Source organism: Xyrauchen texanus, chromosome 44 (genome assembly GCF_025860055.1).
Source record: "Xyrauchen texanus isolate HMW12.3.18 chromosome 44, RBS_HiC_50CHRs, whole genome shotgun sequence".
Lineage (NCBI taxonomy): Eukaryota > Metazoa > Chordata > Actinopteri > Cypriniformes > Catostomidae > Xyrauchen > Xyrauchen texanus.
In genome coordinates this window covers 18,303,467-18,324,255 of record NC_068319.1, presented here as the reverse complement: position 1 = coordinate 18,324,255, position 20,789 = coordinate 18,303,467, and the positions used below count along the sequence as shown (strand labels likewise).

Genomic DNA, 20,789 nt, shown 5'->3' with positions numbered 1-20,789 from the left:
GCTAGCATCATGCTAACACATGCTAGCATCGCCAAGCGAAGTGCTAAAAGATGCTAAAAACGTGCTAGCATCTATCTGTCTGTCTATCTATCTGAGGGTCAATATCTATCTATCTATCTATCTATCTATCTATCTATCTATATATTTGAGGGTCAATATCTATCTATCTATCTATCTATCTATCTGAGGGTAAATATCTATCTATCTATATCTATCTATCTATCTGAGGGTAAATATCTATCTATCTATCTCTCTATCTATCTGAGTGTAAATATCTATCTATCTATCTATCTATCTATCTAGTATCTATCTATCTATCTAGCAACTAAGTTAAACTTTTAACTACTTTAAACTACAAACTACTTTAAATTTTAAACTAATTTAAACTTTAAACTCATTTAAACTATAAACTACTTTAAACTACAAACTACTTTAAACTTCAAACTAATTTAAACTTTAAACTCATTTAAACTATAAACTACTTTAAACTTCAAACTACTTTAAACTATAAACTACTTTAAAATTCAAACTAATTTAAACTTTAGACTAATTTAAACTTTAAACTAATTTAAACTATAAACTAATTTAAACTTCAAACTACTTTAAACTTCAAACTTTCTGGTCCAAACTTTCACAAGCCAACTTAAAGTTTGTCTCGACGAACTTTTTCTAGTTAATCTATACATTTTGTATTTATATTTTAATATACATTCAAATGTATAATCATTTAAATAATTTAAATGAATTATTAATTTATAACATTTTAATTGATATTATATTATACATAATATATAAACAAACTAATTACTTATAGAATGTACACACAAACCTCTTATTAATGTATAACTTATTAATTGGTATTTTATTATTAATAATGTATCTATAATTTATAATACATTTATAAATGTAATTCATTAATATTTTACAATTAATTACTTGGAGAATGTAAAAACAAACCCTGCTTTTATTAATGTATAACTTATTCATTGATATTTACAATTAATACTTATTCTATCATTTATTTAATATTTTTTAACTTTCATTTACATTTTAATTTATAACTTCGTTGGGCAAATAGGGAGCCCCACTGAAGTTGTGAATTCAAAATTTACATTTTTATACAGTTAATTACTTAGGAATGAAAAACCAAACCTCTTTTATTAATTGATAGCTTATTCATTTATATTTTATTATAATTAATGAATCTATAATTTATAATACGTTTATATCTTTCATTAACATTTCTGAACTTTGTACACTTAAATTTGTACATTCATGTATGATCCAGATTGTCCAGTGAGCGTGCCATGTCCAGTCCCTCAGAGTGTGCTGCCATCATTTTTGCTACGATGGAGTGCTTGCGTTTTATCATGCTGCAGAATGCTGGAGATGAGCAGGAGCAGAAAAGCATACAGATCATGCTCATCTCAGAACAGGTCTGTTGGTCATGAGGAGAGTAGTCTCTCAGAGTTTAACTTGGACAATGGGCTTAAAGTCTGTTCCACTTCACAGCTTATTCAACAACAGACAACTTTGACTGCAAGAGCTTGTCTGATTGACATTTAATGCCACCAACCACCATGAATTATGTGACATTTCTGGGCGTATTAATTTGAAATCTATGATACCACCATAATATACTGGAATGGAAATAACTCATTCAAATAATGGCATAGCAGTGTCCAGAGTAGGTTATACAGGCAACATTGAAGAATATTTTAGAAAATGTGTGTAGACTTCAAAATATCTGTCCATCCAAATATAAGTGCTGATTATTTCACCGACATAACTTTACATTTTACAGCTCTTGAAACAGCAAAAGATGTATTTATTGTGTGTGTGTGTGTGTTTATATATATAGGTTTGAGCCTCATATGTCTTTCTCTCGCTTCACAGCTCCTGCCATTGATTGACAGAGCTTTGGGGAACCCATCGCTGCAGGCTGGCCCTTTGTTCCTTCAGGTCTCCGATATGCTGCTGTCATGGGAGAAGCGTGCGGCTGGGAAAGAAGCTGCCACCTTCCAAAGGCTGCTCTCAGACTTCTGGAAGGGTTTGAGTCGACTGTGTACATGCTACGTTGACTGTGAAGAAGCTGATCAAACCGCTTTGGAGGGCATTGCGTTACTCCTTCAAATTATGCAGAACCCAAACAGCTGTACCATTAAACAGAACAAGAAGAAGAAAGCTGTGAAAATCTGCTTCACGGACCAAGAAGAAAGAAGCCAAGGGGAGGAACCTCAAATGGCAACTCCAGTGGTGGAGTCCACGGATGGGCAAGAGAAACAAGACTGTCCCTTGAGAACCGGACACCTGTTGGATTTGGTGTGCCAGTTGGCCAAGCTCAACATGGTGTACGTGAGCGAACGAGACTCGGAAAGACACCTGCGGTTTTTGTCTCAGCTGCTTGGGGCATTTCCAAGCCCTCAGGTGTTCCAGGTGCTGTTGAAGCTGGAGGAAATGAAGCCTGAAATGGGGTTGGAGCTTGGGCCGCTTGCTGAGAGCCCAGCTGTCCACTTCCTCCTACAGAGAGTGGCTGTGTGGCTGAGACAGGAAGGCAGGAGCGACACAGACTTTCTGGTGGACATGGTGTTCAGTTCTCTGCGGTGCTGCAGCTCCAGTGCGGAAAAGACGGTGATCCTCAACCACATCAGCGTAAGAAAGTGATATATTGAAGCAAAAACCATGAGAGGCCATGTGTTAGAATGATTTTACCACTCAGGATTCCCACAGTCATGTAAATACTGGAAGTATCAGGGAATTATAAAATCTGTGATTTCCAGGCCTTGAAAAGTCATAAAATCTTAGAAGTCATGAAATAGTATTTCTATAGTGAATATAATTTTTTTTGCCCTGCTTCAAGATATTTAACTGGCTAGGTATTGCACTATGTGAAACATTAATCTGTCTATTTATATGGAGAACAACAACAATAATAATCAAATGACTGATTTTTTTATTTTTTTTTGTCTCTTTATAACAGAGGGATTGGAATTGGGCTGTGACTCTTCAACTTATCGAAAAGGTACCTGTTATTTTTACGACTTCTTTTCAATCACGTTGTATTTGTTTGAGTACTCTTTGCGCTAACTAAATATTTTCTTTCTTTTCCAGGCTTGTGCAGATCCTGTCCGTGTGGAGGTGTGTGCTGGCTGGCTGAGGGGCCCAGTGTTAGGGGAGAGGTTGGTGGGTTTGGCTGGAGAGCTGTGTGCAGTGGGTCTTCTTGAATCCTCCTCCTCTCTTCTGTCTTCCCATCACGGATGGCCTCTTATCAGCCTCGCCTTGTCACAGCAGCACAATAATGGTGAGGCAAATTTCTGCATACAATCAGATGAAATTAACCAATAATATAAAAGCCTGATATGTTTCAATTCAGACAAATCCAGATATGTGCAATTTAAGCCCCACCATATAAAAATATTTAAATGACAAATGTCATTGAGCACCCTGAATTGTACACTCTCCTGGTTGCTCTTGATCTTCACCTAGTGGTGAAGCCTTGTAGCAGCAAGTGAAGATTGTGCATCGGCGCTCTACTGCTTTCCTGCAATGCCAGGATGTACAAGGTTAAATTTCCTACCGAATTTGGACCACTGAAATTTTAGAGGAGAATTTGTGATATATTATGGACCACATATTACTTGGCCAATAATAAAGGTGAAATTTAAATATAACTGAATATTTTTTTATGTAAACTTTGGAATGTCAGTATTTAATTTTTAATGATTCAGTTTTGTGCAAAATGTTTTCATTTGAAATATTCACAGAGTATGGATCTCTTTAAGAAAGTAAGCCATGCCTTTGTCTAAATTACACAGTAAATGGTGTTTTCCTGCAATTTTATCACTCGCCAGAGCCTCTCATAGGCAAGATGTATGTGGAACAGATTATTGACAAGCTCCACGCCACCCTGTCGGAAGCGAAGGGCATGTCAGACGCTGGGAACATGGAGCCGCTGGTCTCTTTCATCTCTGATGTGGCTGCCACCTTCTTCTCTTCAGTTAAGAGCTGCCTGCTGCTGGCATCTGCTGAGGAGCTGCTTATTACTGTTTTCCAGCTGTGTGCCCAGAACCAAACCATCACTCACCTCTCAGGTAAATACTGCAGTCTTTTGAAATAGTTCCAGAATTTCCCCCAGAAATTGTGTCCCCCACCCCCGCTATACTTGGTACACATCCATCCATCCATCCATCCATCCATCCATCCATCCATCCATCCATCCATCCATCCATCCATCCATCCATCCATCCATCCATCCATCCATCCATCCATCCATCCATCCATCGCTCTTGAAATATTACTCTCCACTGGTACCATAGTTAAACACATTCTAAACACCTAAAATGAGTGAAAACCATATTATACACTATCACATTTAAATGTTACTAACTGTGTTTGCTAAAGCATTTAAGTTAAAAGGATGTCTGCTGTGGTGTGTGTGTTTCTTGGCTGCTCAATAGATGCTCTCCTCCTGAAGCTGAAACACGCCTACGCAGCTGGAGTTCATTCGTTGATCACTCACTTGGGTGCAGGAGTCACGAAGGGCACCCTCCTCCACAGTGTTGCAGTCTGGGTTAAAGGTCAGCTGCTCACCGCGCCTCTGACAGTCAAAAGGTTTGGCCTCTTTTAACAGTAGTCTCAAGATAAATGATTATATATTTTTGTATTAATTTTTTTGTGTGAAAATAGTACAACTTGCAGTTTCAAATGCTAAACACATAAACATCCCAAATAAATGGCAACTTAACTCTTTAACCATATGTTTTGTTAAAAAAATTGTTTATACTTTAATTGTTTGGCTTGTGGACAGTAAAAAAAAAAACAATACATCATTGCAGTATGTGTTTATAGAGTTGCAATGTTAGAATTTACATTCTTAATGTAAATTCTAAGATTTAAGTCATTAATCTTACAGTTAATACAATATCTCTTTGTTTAAACAATGGCCCTTAACACTTACTTGGTTTGCTAATATCAAATCTTAACTTGTACTACACATAAATAACTAATATTAGTATTATATTCATGCTGTTTAGCCACAGTGAGTCTGGTTTCCCCTAAGGTTATTTTTCTCTATTAACCAACATCTTATGGAGTTTTGTGTTCCTTGCCACAATCGCCTTCAGCTTGCTCACTGGGTGTCTAAATATAAATATAATTATTTTCTATTATTTATTTTAAGGCACAATTTACAATCATGTCTTTTTTTTTAACCATGCTATTATGACTCAAAGACATAACTGTAATTACAGTTTTTTCTGTAAAGCTTCTTTGAAATGATGTGTGTTATAGCGCTATACATGACTTTTTTTTTGTTTTTGTGTGTGCTGAAAATGTAAAAAAACAAGGGGGCTTTAGATCCTCCAAACCCATATTTTTCACCTAGATTCAGTTTAGTCTGTTGTATATCACAGTCTCCAGGTTCTTGTGCAGGCTGTGGAGAGTCTGGTCCAGACTATCAGCTCAGCCCAGAAGAGCAGCCATCTCTTGTCTCAGTTCATCTGCTGTCTGACCCCTACTGAAGAGGAGTGGCGCCGCATCAGACAGGCCATGCCTCCACAGGTTCTCAACCAATCACAAATGACACTTGAATAAAGCAAACTTGCCAAATGCAGTGCTAATGATTTTAGAGTTTAATCATGGATTCATACCAGCTTTTTTTTGGTGCAAGCAATCTGCCGTGTTTATTTACGCATTTATGTTGGTTTTCTGTGAATAAATTCCAGTATACCTGTTAAACAAATCAGCTTTCACTATGTATCTCTGCAGTGGGTGAAACACCCTCTACTGTGTGGCCATCTCCGAGTGACGGGTGACTATCCCAGTATGGATGTGTGGAAATTTAAGGCATCCAACAGGCTGCCTGCCCACCTGTGTTTCAGTGCAGTACTGGGCAAAATCATTCTTACTGCAGTGTCAGCTGATGACCAGCTGGTGGAGCCAGACTTCCCTGAAATTCCTGATATCAAACACATAGGTGAAAACATCCTCAAAAACAGATGCACACTTGCTTTACACATGCAGAATAAAGTGTAAGTGAAAGCATCTGCTCTCAGACACATGGAGCAGATAATAAAGGGGTGGTTCACCCAAAAATGAAAATTCTGTCATTATTTACTCATCCTCATGTTGTTGCAAACCCGTATGACTCCCTTCTGTGAAACACAAAAGATGATGTTCAGCAGGATGTTAGCTTCAGTCACCATTAACTTTCATTACATATTTGTTTTTCCATACGATGAAAGTGAATAGTGACTAAGGCTAACATTCTGTCTAACATCATCTATTGTGTTTTGCAGAAGAAAGTAATTTTTGGGTGAAATATCTCTATAAGGGATTTGCTCTATACATTTAGGTGATGCAAGTTCTAGTCCACCCTGTGACGTGTCCCCATCCTGTTCCCCATTTCTTTATCCAATAAATTCCTGTCCTATATTTAGTGTATCTATCCAATAAAGTTACAAATTCCCAAAATTAAAACAAAACATAAACTGTGTGATTACTCATTAATGTGGAAATGATATTTTTCCTAACATTTTAAAATCTATTTCAAAACATTAAGCAGCAGATTTGGGCCAGATGATTATTCCTCTTTCCATGTTTTAATTTGATATCATCATTTTGAATAATAACATTGATTGAAAATAGTTGCCTATTTTTAACAATATATATTGTGTCTTTTGTAGTTTCAGAGATTCTCTATGCCCTACAGTGGTGTGATGAAATGGAGCTCTCCCCTCTCATCGTGTCTGAATATCATAAACTACTGCAGTCCTGGAGCTTAGAGGAGAGAATCCACAACAACGTCATGATCAGAACCGATGTTACAGACACACTTTTCACAAGGTAAACTCATTCATATGGTCCTTTTAAGAAATTAATTTTTTTCTTTATCAGTCTGTCCTTAATCACTTTTTGGTACCCACATAAAGTACCAGTCTTATGTGAAATGTCTTTAATAAGCTTTTAATAGGCAGAATGAATTAACCTTGGGTTTCACCCTTTTTAATTGCAGGTCAAGGGAAGAAGGTTCCCTCTGGTCACTTTCTCTGGCAAAATACATCCAGACCAGCAAAATAGATCCAAGTGACATCAAGAGCTTATACAACAATGTGGAAAGGTAAAGATTCTCTCATCATTTACTCACCCTCATGCCATCCCATATGTGCACGACTTTCTTCAGAAGAACACATTAAGATTTTAAGAAGAATATCTCCACTTCTTTTGGTCCATACAATGCAAGTGAATTGGTGCAAACATTTTGACCCCCCAAAAAGCATATAGAGGCAGTATAAAATGAATCCATAAGACTCTGGTTAAATCCATATATTCAGAAGTGATATGATAGGTGTGGGTGAGAAATAGATCAATATTGAAATCCCTTTTTGCTAGAAATTCTTCTCCCTGCCCTGTAGGTGGCATATGCATGAATAATATGAATAACTAAAAACATTAGAAGAAGAATGTGAAAGTTAAATTGGAGATTGACTGAGCAGGAAGGAGAGTTTATAGTAAAAATAGACTTAAATATAATATCTGTTTCTCACCCACATCTATCAAATCGATTCTGAAGACATTAATTTAACCACTGGAGTCTTATGGATTACTTTTATACTGACCTATGTGATTTTTGGAGCTTAAAAAATTTGGCACCTATTTACCTTGCATTGTATGGATCGAAAGAGCTTATAAATTCTTCTAAAAATCTTAATTTGTGTTCTACTGAAGAAATAGTCATACACATCTGGGATGGCATAAGGATGAGATCAATATTTCAATACATCAATATAGTAAAAAAGGACTTAAATATTTATGTTTCTCACCCACTCCTATTATGTTGTTTTTGATGATATGGATTTAACCACTGGAGTCGTATGGAATACTTCTATGCTGCCTTTGTGCTTTTTGAAACTTGAAAGGTCTTTTCACCATTCACTTGCATTGGATGGAGCTGAAATATTCTTCTAACCTCTTATAGATTTCCAGTAGGCATTTCTCTAGACAGTTGTTGTAGCAATAGTATGTGGTAAATGGCATATAGGAAGTATTGTGTGGATGTGTTATCTTCAACCTGTTTGCTGACATATTATACACACGCACACACACACACACAATGTGCTCATGATCATTACTTGTTCCACGTCAGGAAAACAGCAGTGTTATATTTTTAGAAATGTCAGTCTAAAAACACACTATGGGAATGTTTTAGCTAATTCTGTGGTTTGTTTGTGTCAGTTTCTTCCCGCTCTCAGAACACAGTGTGAACACAGTGCAGGTGCTGTGTCCATTTCTATCCAATGAGGAGAGAGAATTACTCATAGCCTTGTGTGTCGCTGAACTCCTTAACTGGCAGGACCGAGAACAGAACTGCACTGACAGTGAGATAAATACACATACAGAGAGCACATGTGTGCACACATAGGCTGAATGTTGTTTAGTAATAACATTGTGTGTGTATAGGTGTGCGTGCTTGTCTGGCAGTCCTGCTCTGCTGTCTACAGGCCAATACGGCCGTGGAGGACGAGATCTTATTGGCTTTTGTAGCAACGATTGCTGAATGGAGGAGCAGCAGAGAGGAATGGTTCCTATTCAACAGGTGCGTGTGTTTTAGCTCTCATGTGAGTGACTGGTTCAAATCTGTCCTGTTTCAAGAGCCAATCCCCCCCACACACACTCACAATATTTAACATCCTCTATCTACTGTATTTTTAAAATAAACAACAAATACTAAGAAATTCTAAATGAACGTACTTTTTTTTTAAATTAAATATTTCACTCAGTTTGTAATGTTTCTAATTCATTTTGTGATATAAATGTTAAAGTATTAAAATTGCAAAACATCAAAAAATTTACAAGTGGACTCTTGAAGCCTACTGTATCTATAATAAAATATTACTGTAAAAATAATGCAAAAACATGAATTAATTTGAAATTATATTTATAAAAAAACTGAACTCAAACCTAAAACTGTTTCAGAAAATAACATTGTCAAAAAAATCAACTAAAAAATAAAGCTCATTGTTTTTACAGAATTATTTTATTTCTGTTCATTGAAATTGGCAAAGGGGCAAATAATCTATTGTATTTTCTCTTTGTCCGTTTGTAGTGACCTGGGAAAAGTGACCAGTCAAGCACTGTCATTGGCTGTCGAGATTATGCGTTTCCTGGTCTGGCTGGTGGATCATTCTCCAACAGTTTTGGACAACACGCACTGGGATCTCTTGCTTTGCTCAATGCTGGCATGGCTCGAGGTGAGATTTCTCCTTTCATCTTCATTCATACTGTTAATATGCAGCAGAGCGATTCACTGCAACACTTTTCCTGTGACTTCCAGACATTTCCACCTCAGTGCCCAATCAAATCTGCATTTTAAACAGATCACATTTTAATACAAGGTGTAAATGAGCTCTGAGATGCTTTACGCATATGGCTGATCTAATAAATAATAACACCTACTCGAAAAACCACAGTGCATGCAGGCAATATCTAAACAGATGTCATTTCTAATCAGTACGACATGTGACTTTGTCTTGCAGACTGCCTGTGAGAACAGAGGAGTGTTCTGGAACCCTTGGGTACAGCTATTTGTCTGTGAGATCTGTGAGCTGATTGTAAGGCTGAGTGAGTTCTTCACATCACCCCCTGCTGGTGTGGTTGAGCAACTGCCTCCAGAACTGACCTCAGAGTGGAATGAGTTTTTCTTAGAGGGAATTCACAATCTTTTGCTTCCTCTGCTTGTTAAGATACCTGGTGAGTACACCTTAACCACAATTGAATGCATAAAAAAATCTATGTATAAAGATGTTTAATTAACTTATCTGGCATAAAATGCACATCATTACTAAAATAAAAAAAAGAAGTTTAGAAGATTTTTAGAAGAGTTTAGTTTAGCAACATTTGGGACTTATAGGGCATTGGGAATTGGGCACAAATAAAACTGTAAAAAAAATAGCAATGCTGTTAAAAAAACGATACTAAATATTAATATAATAGACAAAAAAGTCTAAATAAAACCAACCTATGACAACTGCAATATTCTCTTTAGTTCCTCTACTGTCCCACAATGTTGCTTCAAGGCAACAAATGCATTTAAACAATTCCTTACAACACTCAAATTACTTTTATTAATTTAAATAATGTTTTAAAATGAAGTTTACTCCCTTTTTTTTGATGAGTGGAAAACAAAAGCATTTTTAGGGCAAGGTGCTCTTCAAATAGTTTTTTTCTTGAATTACTTTTTGTACATGAGTGAATATTTCTTATAAAGCAGAGATTTGTGTTGTTAGATTACTGCTATTATGTGTAAGGAAAATTTCAAAAAGGGAATATTGATAGCATTAATGTTTACGACTGATCAACCTTATAGCCCAGTGATAAATTGAAATAAGCACATCTGTTAACCCTAGAGGGGATATTAGTCTCGTGGGCCCCAACAATAATATCCTAAATATAGTGAAAAACACTATTAGCAAAGTAGCAAGGATCAGGCAATTTAATGTCAATAAATTACATTTTGAGCACGAATCACAAGAAACATTGTTTTTTAATATTGACAAACTTTATTGTACTAATCTACAGCTACTACACAAAAAGGACACACACAGACATTCACACCGGTTAGTACATACAGACCTTGTTTACACCTGGTATTAGGATGCGTCTTAGGTTATCCTATCACATGTTTTCAGGTGAGACATGTGGTCAGGTCACATGTTTTCAGGTGAGACATGTGGTCAGGTCACATGTTTTCAGGTGAGACATGTGGTCAGGTCACATGTTTTCAGGTGAGACGTGTGGTCAGTTGAGACATGTGGTCAGGTGAGACGTGGTCAAGTGAGACATGTTGTCAGGTGAGACATGTGGTCAGGTCACATGTTGTCAGGTGAGACCCGGTCGCCTAAATGGATCTCCTGTGACCACTTGTGTTCAGATTTTGTTAGTATATTTCATGAAGACAGACTTCAATCACTGTGTTACTACGTGATATTAAAATGCAACATAATCAGAAAAGACAAAAAATGCATGAAAAAATGGTGGGCTGTTTCTCCCAGATGTGGTTGAAATGTAATTAAGCACAAATGCAACATTTCGAGCAGAATTATCCATAATTTTAGTGGATTACCTGTATTAAAGGAGCTTCAGATATTCACGCTTCTCATCTGTGTTGATATCAGACACACTAAAGATCCTGTCAGCACTCTTCACCATCACTTGTGATTGTTTATGTATCTGCTTTTTAAAAACTTTTTTTTTAATGTTTTTCCTTTTACACTGTATGCATGTGTCCACACAAACAAGTGCAACAGCACAAAAGCTTTCAAAGGAGATTATGAAAGCACACTGGTGATATTTAAAATGCAAATGCACATTCTGTTGGTATTTGCGTTACCTAGTTGCCTATTAAAGTCTACACCCCCCAAAAGTAATGAAGAAATCACTCTCTTGAATGTCAGCGCATTAATAAAGAGTGTTTTTCTGTGCGTATTCAAAGGCTGTGATGGCGTTTAGCTTGAGCCACCATCACATATCATTCAAACCAAGTCGCACTCAAAATCAGCGGTGTCTGAAGCTGGTTCAGTGAATAACAGTCACAGATAAACTACAACAGTATTGACAATATGGATGATGGACAGATATAAGAAAAACATAGAATAGGAAGGTATGCTTTTGTCCTTTTGTTGTGCATTCATGAGAAGGCTACATTTATTATCACTTTGTAGGGTAAATATTTGCAGATCCATGACATTCTAGCTGTAAGTTTGTCCAGAGACATTTCACCCCATGCTTCCTGTAGCACTTGCCATAGATGCAGCTGTCTTGTTGGGTACTTCTCAAGCACCTTACAGTCTAGCTGATCTCACAAAAGCTCAATGGGTTTAAGATCCATAATACTCTGTTCCAATTATCTGTTGTCCAATGTCTGTTTCTTTCCCCACTCTTGTTTTTCTGTTTCAAAAGTGGCTTTTTCTTTGCAATTCTTCCCATAAGGCCTGCACCCCTGAGTCTTCTCTTTACTGTTGTACATTTACATTTACATTTATTCATTTGGCAGACGCTTTTATCCAAAGCGACTTACAAAAGAGGAAAAACATCAGCGAATCATCTTAGGGAGACAGTGGTACAAAAAGTGCCATATTACAAAGTTTCACTATCATCAGAATAGTATACAAGTTGTACATGAAACTGGTGTTGAGCAGGTAGAATTCAATGAAGCTGTCAGCTGAGGACATGTGAGGCGTCTATTTCTCAAACTACAGACTCTGATGTACTTATCCTCTTGTTTAGTTGTACATCTGACTTCCACATCTCTTTCTGTCATTGTTAGAGCCAGACCTTTTGTCTTTTGAAGATTTCACACAAAGGGGTACACTACACTCTTCAGTTTTTTGGAATTTCAAGCATTGTATAGCCTTTAATCCTCAAAACAATGATTGACTGACAAGTTTCTAGAGAAAGCAGTTTCTTTTTTTGTCATTTTTGACCTAATATTGACCTTAAGACATGCCGGCCTATTGTATACTGTGACAACTCAAAAACAAACACAAAGACAATGTTAAACTTCATTTAATGAACCAAATATCTTTCAACTGTGTTTGATATAATAGCAAGTGATTTTTCTAGTACCAATTTATCATGATTACTCAAGGATAAGGTGTTGGAGTGATGGCTGCTGGAAATGGGGCCTGTTTAGATTACAAACCAAATTACAAATGGTACACTGAAATTTCATTCTGATTGATATTTTATTTTAAAACACAAACTCAAAATCAGTTATTGTAAGATGACATTGTTTTTTTGTTGGGGAATTTTTTTATGAAAATAAAAAAAATGAAATATCTTTCAACCCACACACATTAATATTTGGCCAAGCCACCTTTTGCTGCAATAACTGCTTTAAGTCTTTTGGGGTATTTATGTACTAGCTTTGCACACAGTCAAAGTAATTTTGCCCCATTCTTCTCGGCAGATTTGCTCCAGGTTCTTCAGATTGGTTGGGTGATGCTTATGGACTGCAATTTTCAATTAGTGCCACAGATTCTCAATAGGATTGAGATCAGGACTTTGACTGGGCCACTGTAGGACATTTATCTTTTTGTTCTTGAGCCACTCCAATGTTGCTTTGGCCTTGTGCTTGGGATCATTGTCATGCTGAAAGGTGATTTTCCTCACAAGCTTCAGTTTTTTTAGCGGATTGAAGCAGGTTCTCTTGCAGTATTTCGCTATATTTGACTCCATCCATTCTTCCTTCAATTCTAACAAGATGCCCAGTCCCTGCTGATGAGAAGCATCCCCACAGCATGATACTGCCACCACTTTACTTCACTGTATGGATGGTGTGTCTTGAGGCATAGGAAATGTTAGGTTTGCAGCATAATGCTTTGAGTTTTGAGTCTCATCTGACCACAAAACCTTCTCCCACAACACAGCTGGGTCACTCGCATGCTTTCTGGCAAACTCCAGATGTGCATACAGATGGTACTTTTTGAGTAACGGCTTCTTTCTTGCCACCCTCCCATACAGGCCAGCGTTATGCAGTGATCTTGATTATGGTTGACTGGTGCACCATTACTCCACTGAACTCTGTAGATCCTTCAAAGTGATTGTTGGCCTCTCTGTGGCTTCTTTCACAAGTCTCCTTTTTGTTAGAGCGCTAAGTTTTGAGGGACGGCCTTTTCTTGGCAGTGCCTGGGTGCCAGGTTCCACTTCCTGATTATTGATCCAACTGTGCTCACTGGGATATCCAAACATTTGGATATTATTTTGCACCCTTTCCCTAATCTATGCAACTCCTGTGGCATGCTCTTTGGTCTTTATTTTCCTTCAGATTCACAGCCTGACAAGTGATCCTTCTTCAATGAGCTTTTATCCAGAAAATGTGATTGCAACTTTAATGATTCACAGGTGGATGCCAATGGTAAAGTAATTGTGTCCTCGTTAGGGCAATTTCTTTCATTGGTGTAACCTGGCAGCTTCCACTGCATAGGGGTTGAATACTTATGCAAGAAAGATATTTCAGTTTCAGTTTTATGAAATTTCATTGCACCATTTGTAATTCAGTAATATGAGATAATTTGTCTGGGGTCTGAATAGGGCTTGGTATCGAGTTCGAATTGCCTCCAAACAATTGAGTTTTGAAAAATGTCTTGTCGTTTGGTACCAAATTTCGATACCCAAGGGGTTAATCTTGTCAACATCAATGATAAGCATGTAGCATGCTAGATGTGCCCAAATCTAAAAGTGCAGGTGATTGGAAAAACACTAGTATCAGAAAATTGTTTTAGTTCCAGGGCTGAGAAAGAATGTTATAAGTAACATTGCTAACACCCTTCTCCGTTACAAAGAAATACTAAACCGTAATAATGAGCCTTTAAAATATACATTTTACAAGCACAAGCACACAGCGACAACGGGAATAGCGGTAATGAACCTGAATGTGTCGGGAAAAACCAGCAAAGAGACTGTCTGAACATTTAGTTAGGAGAAATGCACATTCGGGTTGAGCAAACAGACGATGATCTCGGGATCAATGATTGTCAGAGTGATCACCAATAGCTGATGCCTTTGACCATGTCATGACGATATTTGGCTCGTTTTCCCATTAATCTATTACATTATTATTATTATTATTATTAGACTATTATTATTATTATCAAATTAATATAACAAATAATTTGCCCGTAGACACAAAAACACGTGTTTGAAGAAACACTATTTATTATATTATTAAGTACAGATGACAGAAAAGCAGTACATGGGCATATATGACGCGCTGATAAAGAGGCGTGTAGTCCCGTGGAACACATGCATCTAAGGATCTCACACTTTGTTTCTGCCTCCGATATGTATTTTTTATGAGTGCTGCAAATGACCCCAGACATCTCAGTTCAGGAGGTGCTTTGAGTTCAATTCACTTTATATCCACAGAGCAGTTTATTGTGACCACAACTCTGCAGCCTGTAAAATAATACAAACTATATAAAATAATACAAAAACACGTTCACCTCAAACCATGATTTATATTTCAGTGATTATTATCATCATTATAATTATTATTTTTACATTTATAATTGTTTTTATGTCTTAATTTTCTAAAATAATTTTCTGCCTGCATGTTTAGATGGATTCTTGACTGATGGTAAATGTAAAGGTTACGTGTGTGTGTGTGTGTGTGTGTGTGTGCCTGTGTATGTATGTGTATATATATATAATTTTATCACTTTATTATTTATTTACTTATTTGCTATTTCGTTTCGTTTGGAGTGCAATTTGAAATTTATTAGAAATGTATTTGATTTTTAAGTTTTTCATTTTTAAATAAATTATTTAATTTTCAATGCAAAATCAATAAAGCAAGAATATTCACTAATCCTTCAGCCCCGAGGTTTCCGATGTAATTGGATATATATATCGTGAAGGAGGGAACTAAACAAATTTATTCACACACATTATATATTTTCCTGGATAACGAAATACCCAACGTGTAGAGAATGCACGGATGAAGCTTCTTTGCCAGAGAGATGTTCACAACTGTTGTAAAGTCCTCTTTCAACACATTTTAAATGTACTTATTATTTTTCCAGTTTCATTGGAAATTTTTGTTAAAATAATTAAAAAAAAAGTTCAAAGTTTGAAATCAAGGTGTCTTGCTTTATTGTGTAAGCTTAACCCTAACCCTGTTTAATGAAAATGATCCCATAGTACCACCTAGCGTCCAACCAGCAGTAATACCACTGTTCGTCGTTTCCCTGTAGAGATTGTTTTATCGGTATCTGTATCGATATCTACATTTTGAACGATACCCAGCCCTAGGTCTGAATACTTTTGAAAGGCACTGTATATTCAGTATAAAACATTTTTAGTTTTGGGTTTTTGTACCAGTGTCTCCAGAATGTTCGGTTTCGGCCAAATATTTAAATTTCGGTGCATCACTAGAATGCTGATCTTATGGCAATATATGGAATTTCGCAGACCATGTCCTTGTGTTTCCATGATTCATTGGGAGGGAAGTTCTTTGGCTCTGTAGTCTTTGGTTCTTTGAGTCGATGGTCTGGAAGTCTGTTAGAAGGCGGTCAATTTTGCGAAGAAGCATATTGAGGATGGAGTCTCTTCCACAAACTCATGTGAACTCTTTCGGGGCTTTCACACTGGCAGTTTAATCTGAAACTGACCACATGAATAAGAAATTGGTAATATGAACGCTGTTTTGTAGAGCGGGGAGCTGACTGTGGTTCTGAGTCTGAGACGGTCTGTAGGAGGTGGTTTGAGCTCGGTTGCAATTGAACTGTGGCACGGTTCATTTGATTGTGAACGCAACATGTACTCTGGTCCAAACTTGTTCAGGAAGTAAAATAACTTGAATACCAATAGATTATAATTCAATAAGAATCTAAATATTTCAAGTATATCCACACTTGGCTTTGCTTGAAAACACAGATGCCATCATATCTTATTCTCCCTCTCATCAAACACCTTAACAACCTGCACATCCACATCAAAAACAGCCAGATGAACACAACAAAATGTAGGGGTTTTGAGATGTTCTTTTTTAAAAACTAAATGTGAAGCTTGTGCAGGGACAACCAAAGAACAGTGAGAGACGCAATGCAAACCAAAGATGTTGAATTTAAAGACGCAACTATTCCAAAAGGGTTTTACATTGTGAACTGTCGAACAGCTACAGCACAGCACGGCACACAAAAAAAATAAAAAGAGTCTAATTAAATAAGTCAACCTCACATATCAACTTGTTGGTTGTTGGATGCCTTATCAACTAGTCAATCATTGTGACTTCACTATTGCTAACATGTCAAACTTTTGTTCTCAGTGGAATTTAAAGAGCCAGATGATCCATTGTTCCCCCTGCCGGTGTTGAGGGCGGTGGGGGAGGCTCTCACTTACATCCCAGTGGAGCTGCTCACACAGAATAAACTACCTCCTCGGTTTGTAGCCGATCAGAGAAGCGTCCTGCCAGAGCCCCTGCAGACCCTGCTGAACACCCTCTCACCCCTGCTGCTGTTCAAAGCTCGCCCGCTACAGCTTGCCGTCTACCACATTCTGCACAAGTAAAACCCAGCTCTATATTTTTTTCTCTTTTACTTATTTACACCTGTGTTTCTAAAATATAGACATATAAAGGGGCCATATCATTCAAAACAGAATTTTCCTTGCTCTTTTGAAATAATTCTTTCTGCTATGTAGTTGCTGACAAGCCAAAAATAGTTACATAAAATGGATTTTTTACCCAAAAATGACAATTATTAAATTTTTTACTCTCCCTCATGCCATCCCAGATGCGACTTTCTTCTGATGAACACTTACAAAGATTTTTAGAAGGATATTTCAGCTCTGTAGGTCCTCACAATCCAAGTGAATGGGTACCAACATTTTTAAGCTCCAAAATTAATATAAAGGTTTAAAGATATGCATATGACTCCAGTGGTTTAAACTCTATCTTCAGGAGCGACGTGATAGGTGTGGGTTAGAAACAGATCAATATTTTTGTCCTTTTTTACTATAAATTATCCTCCCTGCCCAGTAGTTGGCAATATGCACGAATAATGGGAATCGGCAAAAACAAAAGGATAAGATTGTGAAAGGAGAGATTGACAGTAAAAAAGAACTTAAATATTGATCTGTTTCTCACTCACACCTATCATATCACTTCTGAAAACATTGTTTAACCACTGGAGTAATTCGTATAACATTTATGTGCTTTTGAAGCTTCAGAATGTAGGTGACCATTCACTTGCATTTTATGGACCTTCAGAGCTTTTCTTCTATAAATCTTCGTTTGTGTTCTGCAGAAGAAGGAAAGTCATTTACATCTGGAATGGAATGTGGGTGAGTTACTGATGAGAGACTTTTCAGTTTTTGGTGAACTATTTCTTTAACATTTGACTGCCTACGTTAACATAGCAACGCTTTTTCAGTATTTGGCAACTTGAGATTCACTGTTAAATTAGAGGTTATTTACATACATAAGTCTTAAGTTTAATTGTAAGTGTCAGAGAGAGGGTAGAAATGGTTTTAGACTTTAGGAAACTAAACTGAACTCTTTTTAGTATAAGAAACTTTGATTAAAGTGAAAAAAAGAAATTCTACAAAACAAAATATGGTCCTAGTCAGCATTGAAGTCTGAGTTTCTTAAGACCACAGACATTATATTTATTTTCTGCATTGTCTGCAATAGTGCTGTAATTGACATTCCTGTAAGTTGCTTCTGTAGGAAAGTTACTGTCGAGAACATAATTGCTTATGTAATGGAAATGAATACTCTAAGGGACGGACAGTTTTTGTTCAGCCTTAAGGTCATATTGCACTGAAGAAGTTTAATCTACAATGCATTTCACATTCGACTGAATAAAATATGCTTCATTGAGGGCACAAGCCTCTGTGTGAGAAGCAGTTTTCTATTCCACAGGGTTAGCTGAGATCTTTGTGCGGTTGATTAAATGTTCTGTCTATTACAAGCCAATATCTAAGTCTCGATATTGACGTCAGGTCCTCTCAGGAAAAGTGTGTGCGGAGTGTAAGACAGAAATCTAAGTTTATTACTCTGCAGGGTGATGCCACTATTGCCGGAGAGTGATGGTGAGAGTTCCAGCACTAAATCTGAGGATGAAGATGGAGAAGAACCGTGCTTGTAAGACTCCTACAATCACATATACCTGTAACAACACTAACAGTTGGAATCATTTCTGCTTAAATTTGTCTAGACTGCTTTCTGGACCAGCAGCCATCTTTTAAAGAAACGTTTAAGAAAAGTGTGTATTAAAAGCATGTGCATTAAATAAAACATGAAATGCCATTTGCAACACATTAACTTCTGTAACATGGTGTATTTCCAAGTGAAATAGAACATTTTGTGTTAAATAATGTAGGGCGGTGCTTGATTGTATCTGTTGGACTAATGATTATTGGTTAACATTATTTTGCCCCACCTGCATTGTCACCGCACGTTCTACAGAGACCTTTTCTGATCACTATAAACACGCCCTGTCCTAATTTTTCCCCCCTTATTGACCATCCTATTTCACTCACATTATGAAAGTAAAATGGGTTGCAAATGCCATTCCAAGTTGTAGAAGTCCTGGGTGACGAGGACAAAATTCCTTTAATGTATTATTCTGTATTGCTCAATCACTCCATTGAGTTCTATATATTATATTATAATATAAATATAATGTAATGTTTACTCTGTGTGCACTCTCCGTAGGTCTCCTCCAGCAGCGTTAATGAGCATCTTGTCTGCCACAGAGGAGCTGTTGGAGAATATTTTAGGTGGCGTGCAAGTGGGTGAGTTTGCTGTGGTTCAGCCTCTCAGTGTGGAGCACTGCTGCATTCTGGGATATCTGCTGGCCTGGAAACTCCTCCTCACCTTCTTCAAGGCCTCTTCATCAAATGTGAGTGAAATATCAGTCATAATGCTTTGGAAAGCTGTCAGTCATTGCCTCATCCTCTCTGATATACTCTTAACAGAGACATGTTAAGAGGTTGAATGATCTGTCAGACGCATCCATATAATCTGACAGCAATATTGAGTCATAATACCTGCAGTTTTCATCACCACAACCCTTTGATCCTGAATCAATGTGAAGAGGTTTTGGCAGTTGTTACTGTATGGTACCAGTGTACACCATTTTAATAGGGACAGTTAATTAATAAAATGAAAATTACGTCATGTCATTCCAAAACCATTTGTGTATCACAATATGAGGAATTTTTAAGAATGTTGTTCTTTTCCGTTCAGTTACAATGAATGTGAACATGAGTTTGTGCTTTAAAAATTACTAAAACAAAGTCAATTTTGTCCATATACCAATTTTGTTTTTAAGTCTTAAATGGCTTTGAGGCACAGACCAAATGTTGAATCTTTTTATTGAATCGTTTAATCCGGTTCACAAATCTTTTAGACCTTGGCAGTTGTATTTGAGCAAAGTGTATCTTGAAACTGGGTTTGAATTGTTTTGTCTCATGAACATTACGTGACCTTAGCTAAATGTTTGCAAAACGAAATGACGTGCATCATTACTTTTATTAATTTGGATAAAACTGAATAAAACGCAATGTTGTTGTAGTGTTAATTTCACCAGGAAACTGCAACGAAATGTAGAACGCTTCATGTAAAAGTCAGTTTGCAAAAATTGTTATAGTAACGTTCATTCTATGAGACTTGGAGGATGTTTCAAACTCATCTGTTTATGTCTTTCAGCTGCGAGCTCAATACTCTCTCCACTTGAAGAAGACTCGTTCTCTCCATAAACTTCTGCTACACCTGTTCCGTCTGATGCCTGAGAACCCCTCACTGCCCGGCCAGCCTGCAGAACCCTCGAGCAAAGAACCCAAGACCTTCTTCATTGAGAACCTCTCTCTCTCCCCCCGCAGTATGTTATATTACAGTCCTTCAGTACTCTGAAGCTCAACTATTGTCTTTCAGAAAGTTCTTGTCTCACAGAGTGTCTGCATTTTGTAGAAACTGAAGGTCTGCAGTTTGAGGTGCCTCATCTGGCATGCTCAGTATACTATGGTGCATTGAAGGACTTACCTGCGATGGTGCGTCTTTGGTGGAACAGCCAGGAGAAACGTGTCTTCAGCACAGTAGATAAATTCACTAGCAAGTATGTCAGCAGCGTATTGTCTGCGCAGGAGATCGTTTCTGTGCATTCCAGCACCCTGACTTTTGAGAACATGACGGTGAGCAGCAGTGGAAATTGAATTCAGGCTGATTAGTTTTGTTAGAGAACTGAAGAAGGTGTTCAGTGATTTTGGTCTGTGTGATCTGATTTATATGT

The 20,789-nt window shown here is 37.1% G+C and overlaps 1 protein-coding gene across 1 annotated transcript in view; it reads left to right on the top strand.

Moving 5' to 3' along the window:
• Positions 1–20,789, top strand: part of ltn1 (listerin E3 ubiquitin protein ligase 1) — a 32,761-nt gene that overhangs the window by 6,570 nt on the left and 5,402 nt on the right. Inside the window, exons 9-27 of the mRNA XM_052117735.1 lie at positions 1,289–1,436; positions 1,897–2,652; positions 2,981–3,022; positions 3,112–3,301; positions 3,852–4,091; positions 4,458–4,611; positions 5,412–5,559; positions 5,767–5,974; positions 6,684–6,843; positions 7,013–7,117; positions 8,233–8,375; positions 8,458–8,593; positions 9,104–9,248; positions 9,534–9,747; positions 16,823–17,060; positions 18,560–18,640; positions 19,214–19,400; positions 20,210–20,381; positions 20,471–20,691. Of these exons, the coding sequence (XP_051973695.1) occupies positions 1,289–1,436; positions 1,897–2,652; positions 2,981–3,022; positions 3,112–3,301; positions 3,852–4,091; positions 4,458–4,611; positions 5,412–5,559; positions 5,767–5,974; positions 6,684–6,843; positions 7,013–7,117; positions 8,233–8,375; positions 8,458–8,593; positions 9,104–9,248; positions 9,534–9,747; positions 16,823–17,060; positions 18,560–18,640; positions 19,214–19,400; positions 20,210–20,381; positions 20,471–20,691 (3,688 nt within the window). The remainder of the gene's footprint in view (positions 1–1,288; positions 1,437–1,896; positions 2,653–2,980; positions 3,023–3,111; positions 3,302–3,851; positions 4,092–4,457; positions 4,612–5,411; positions 5,560–5,766; positions 5,975–6,683; positions 6,844–7,012; positions 7,118–8,232; positions 8,376–8,457; positions 8,594–9,103; positions 9,249–9,533; positions 9,748–16,822; positions 17,061–18,559; positions 18,641–19,213; positions 19,401–20,209; positions 20,382–20,470; positions 20,692–20,789) is intronic.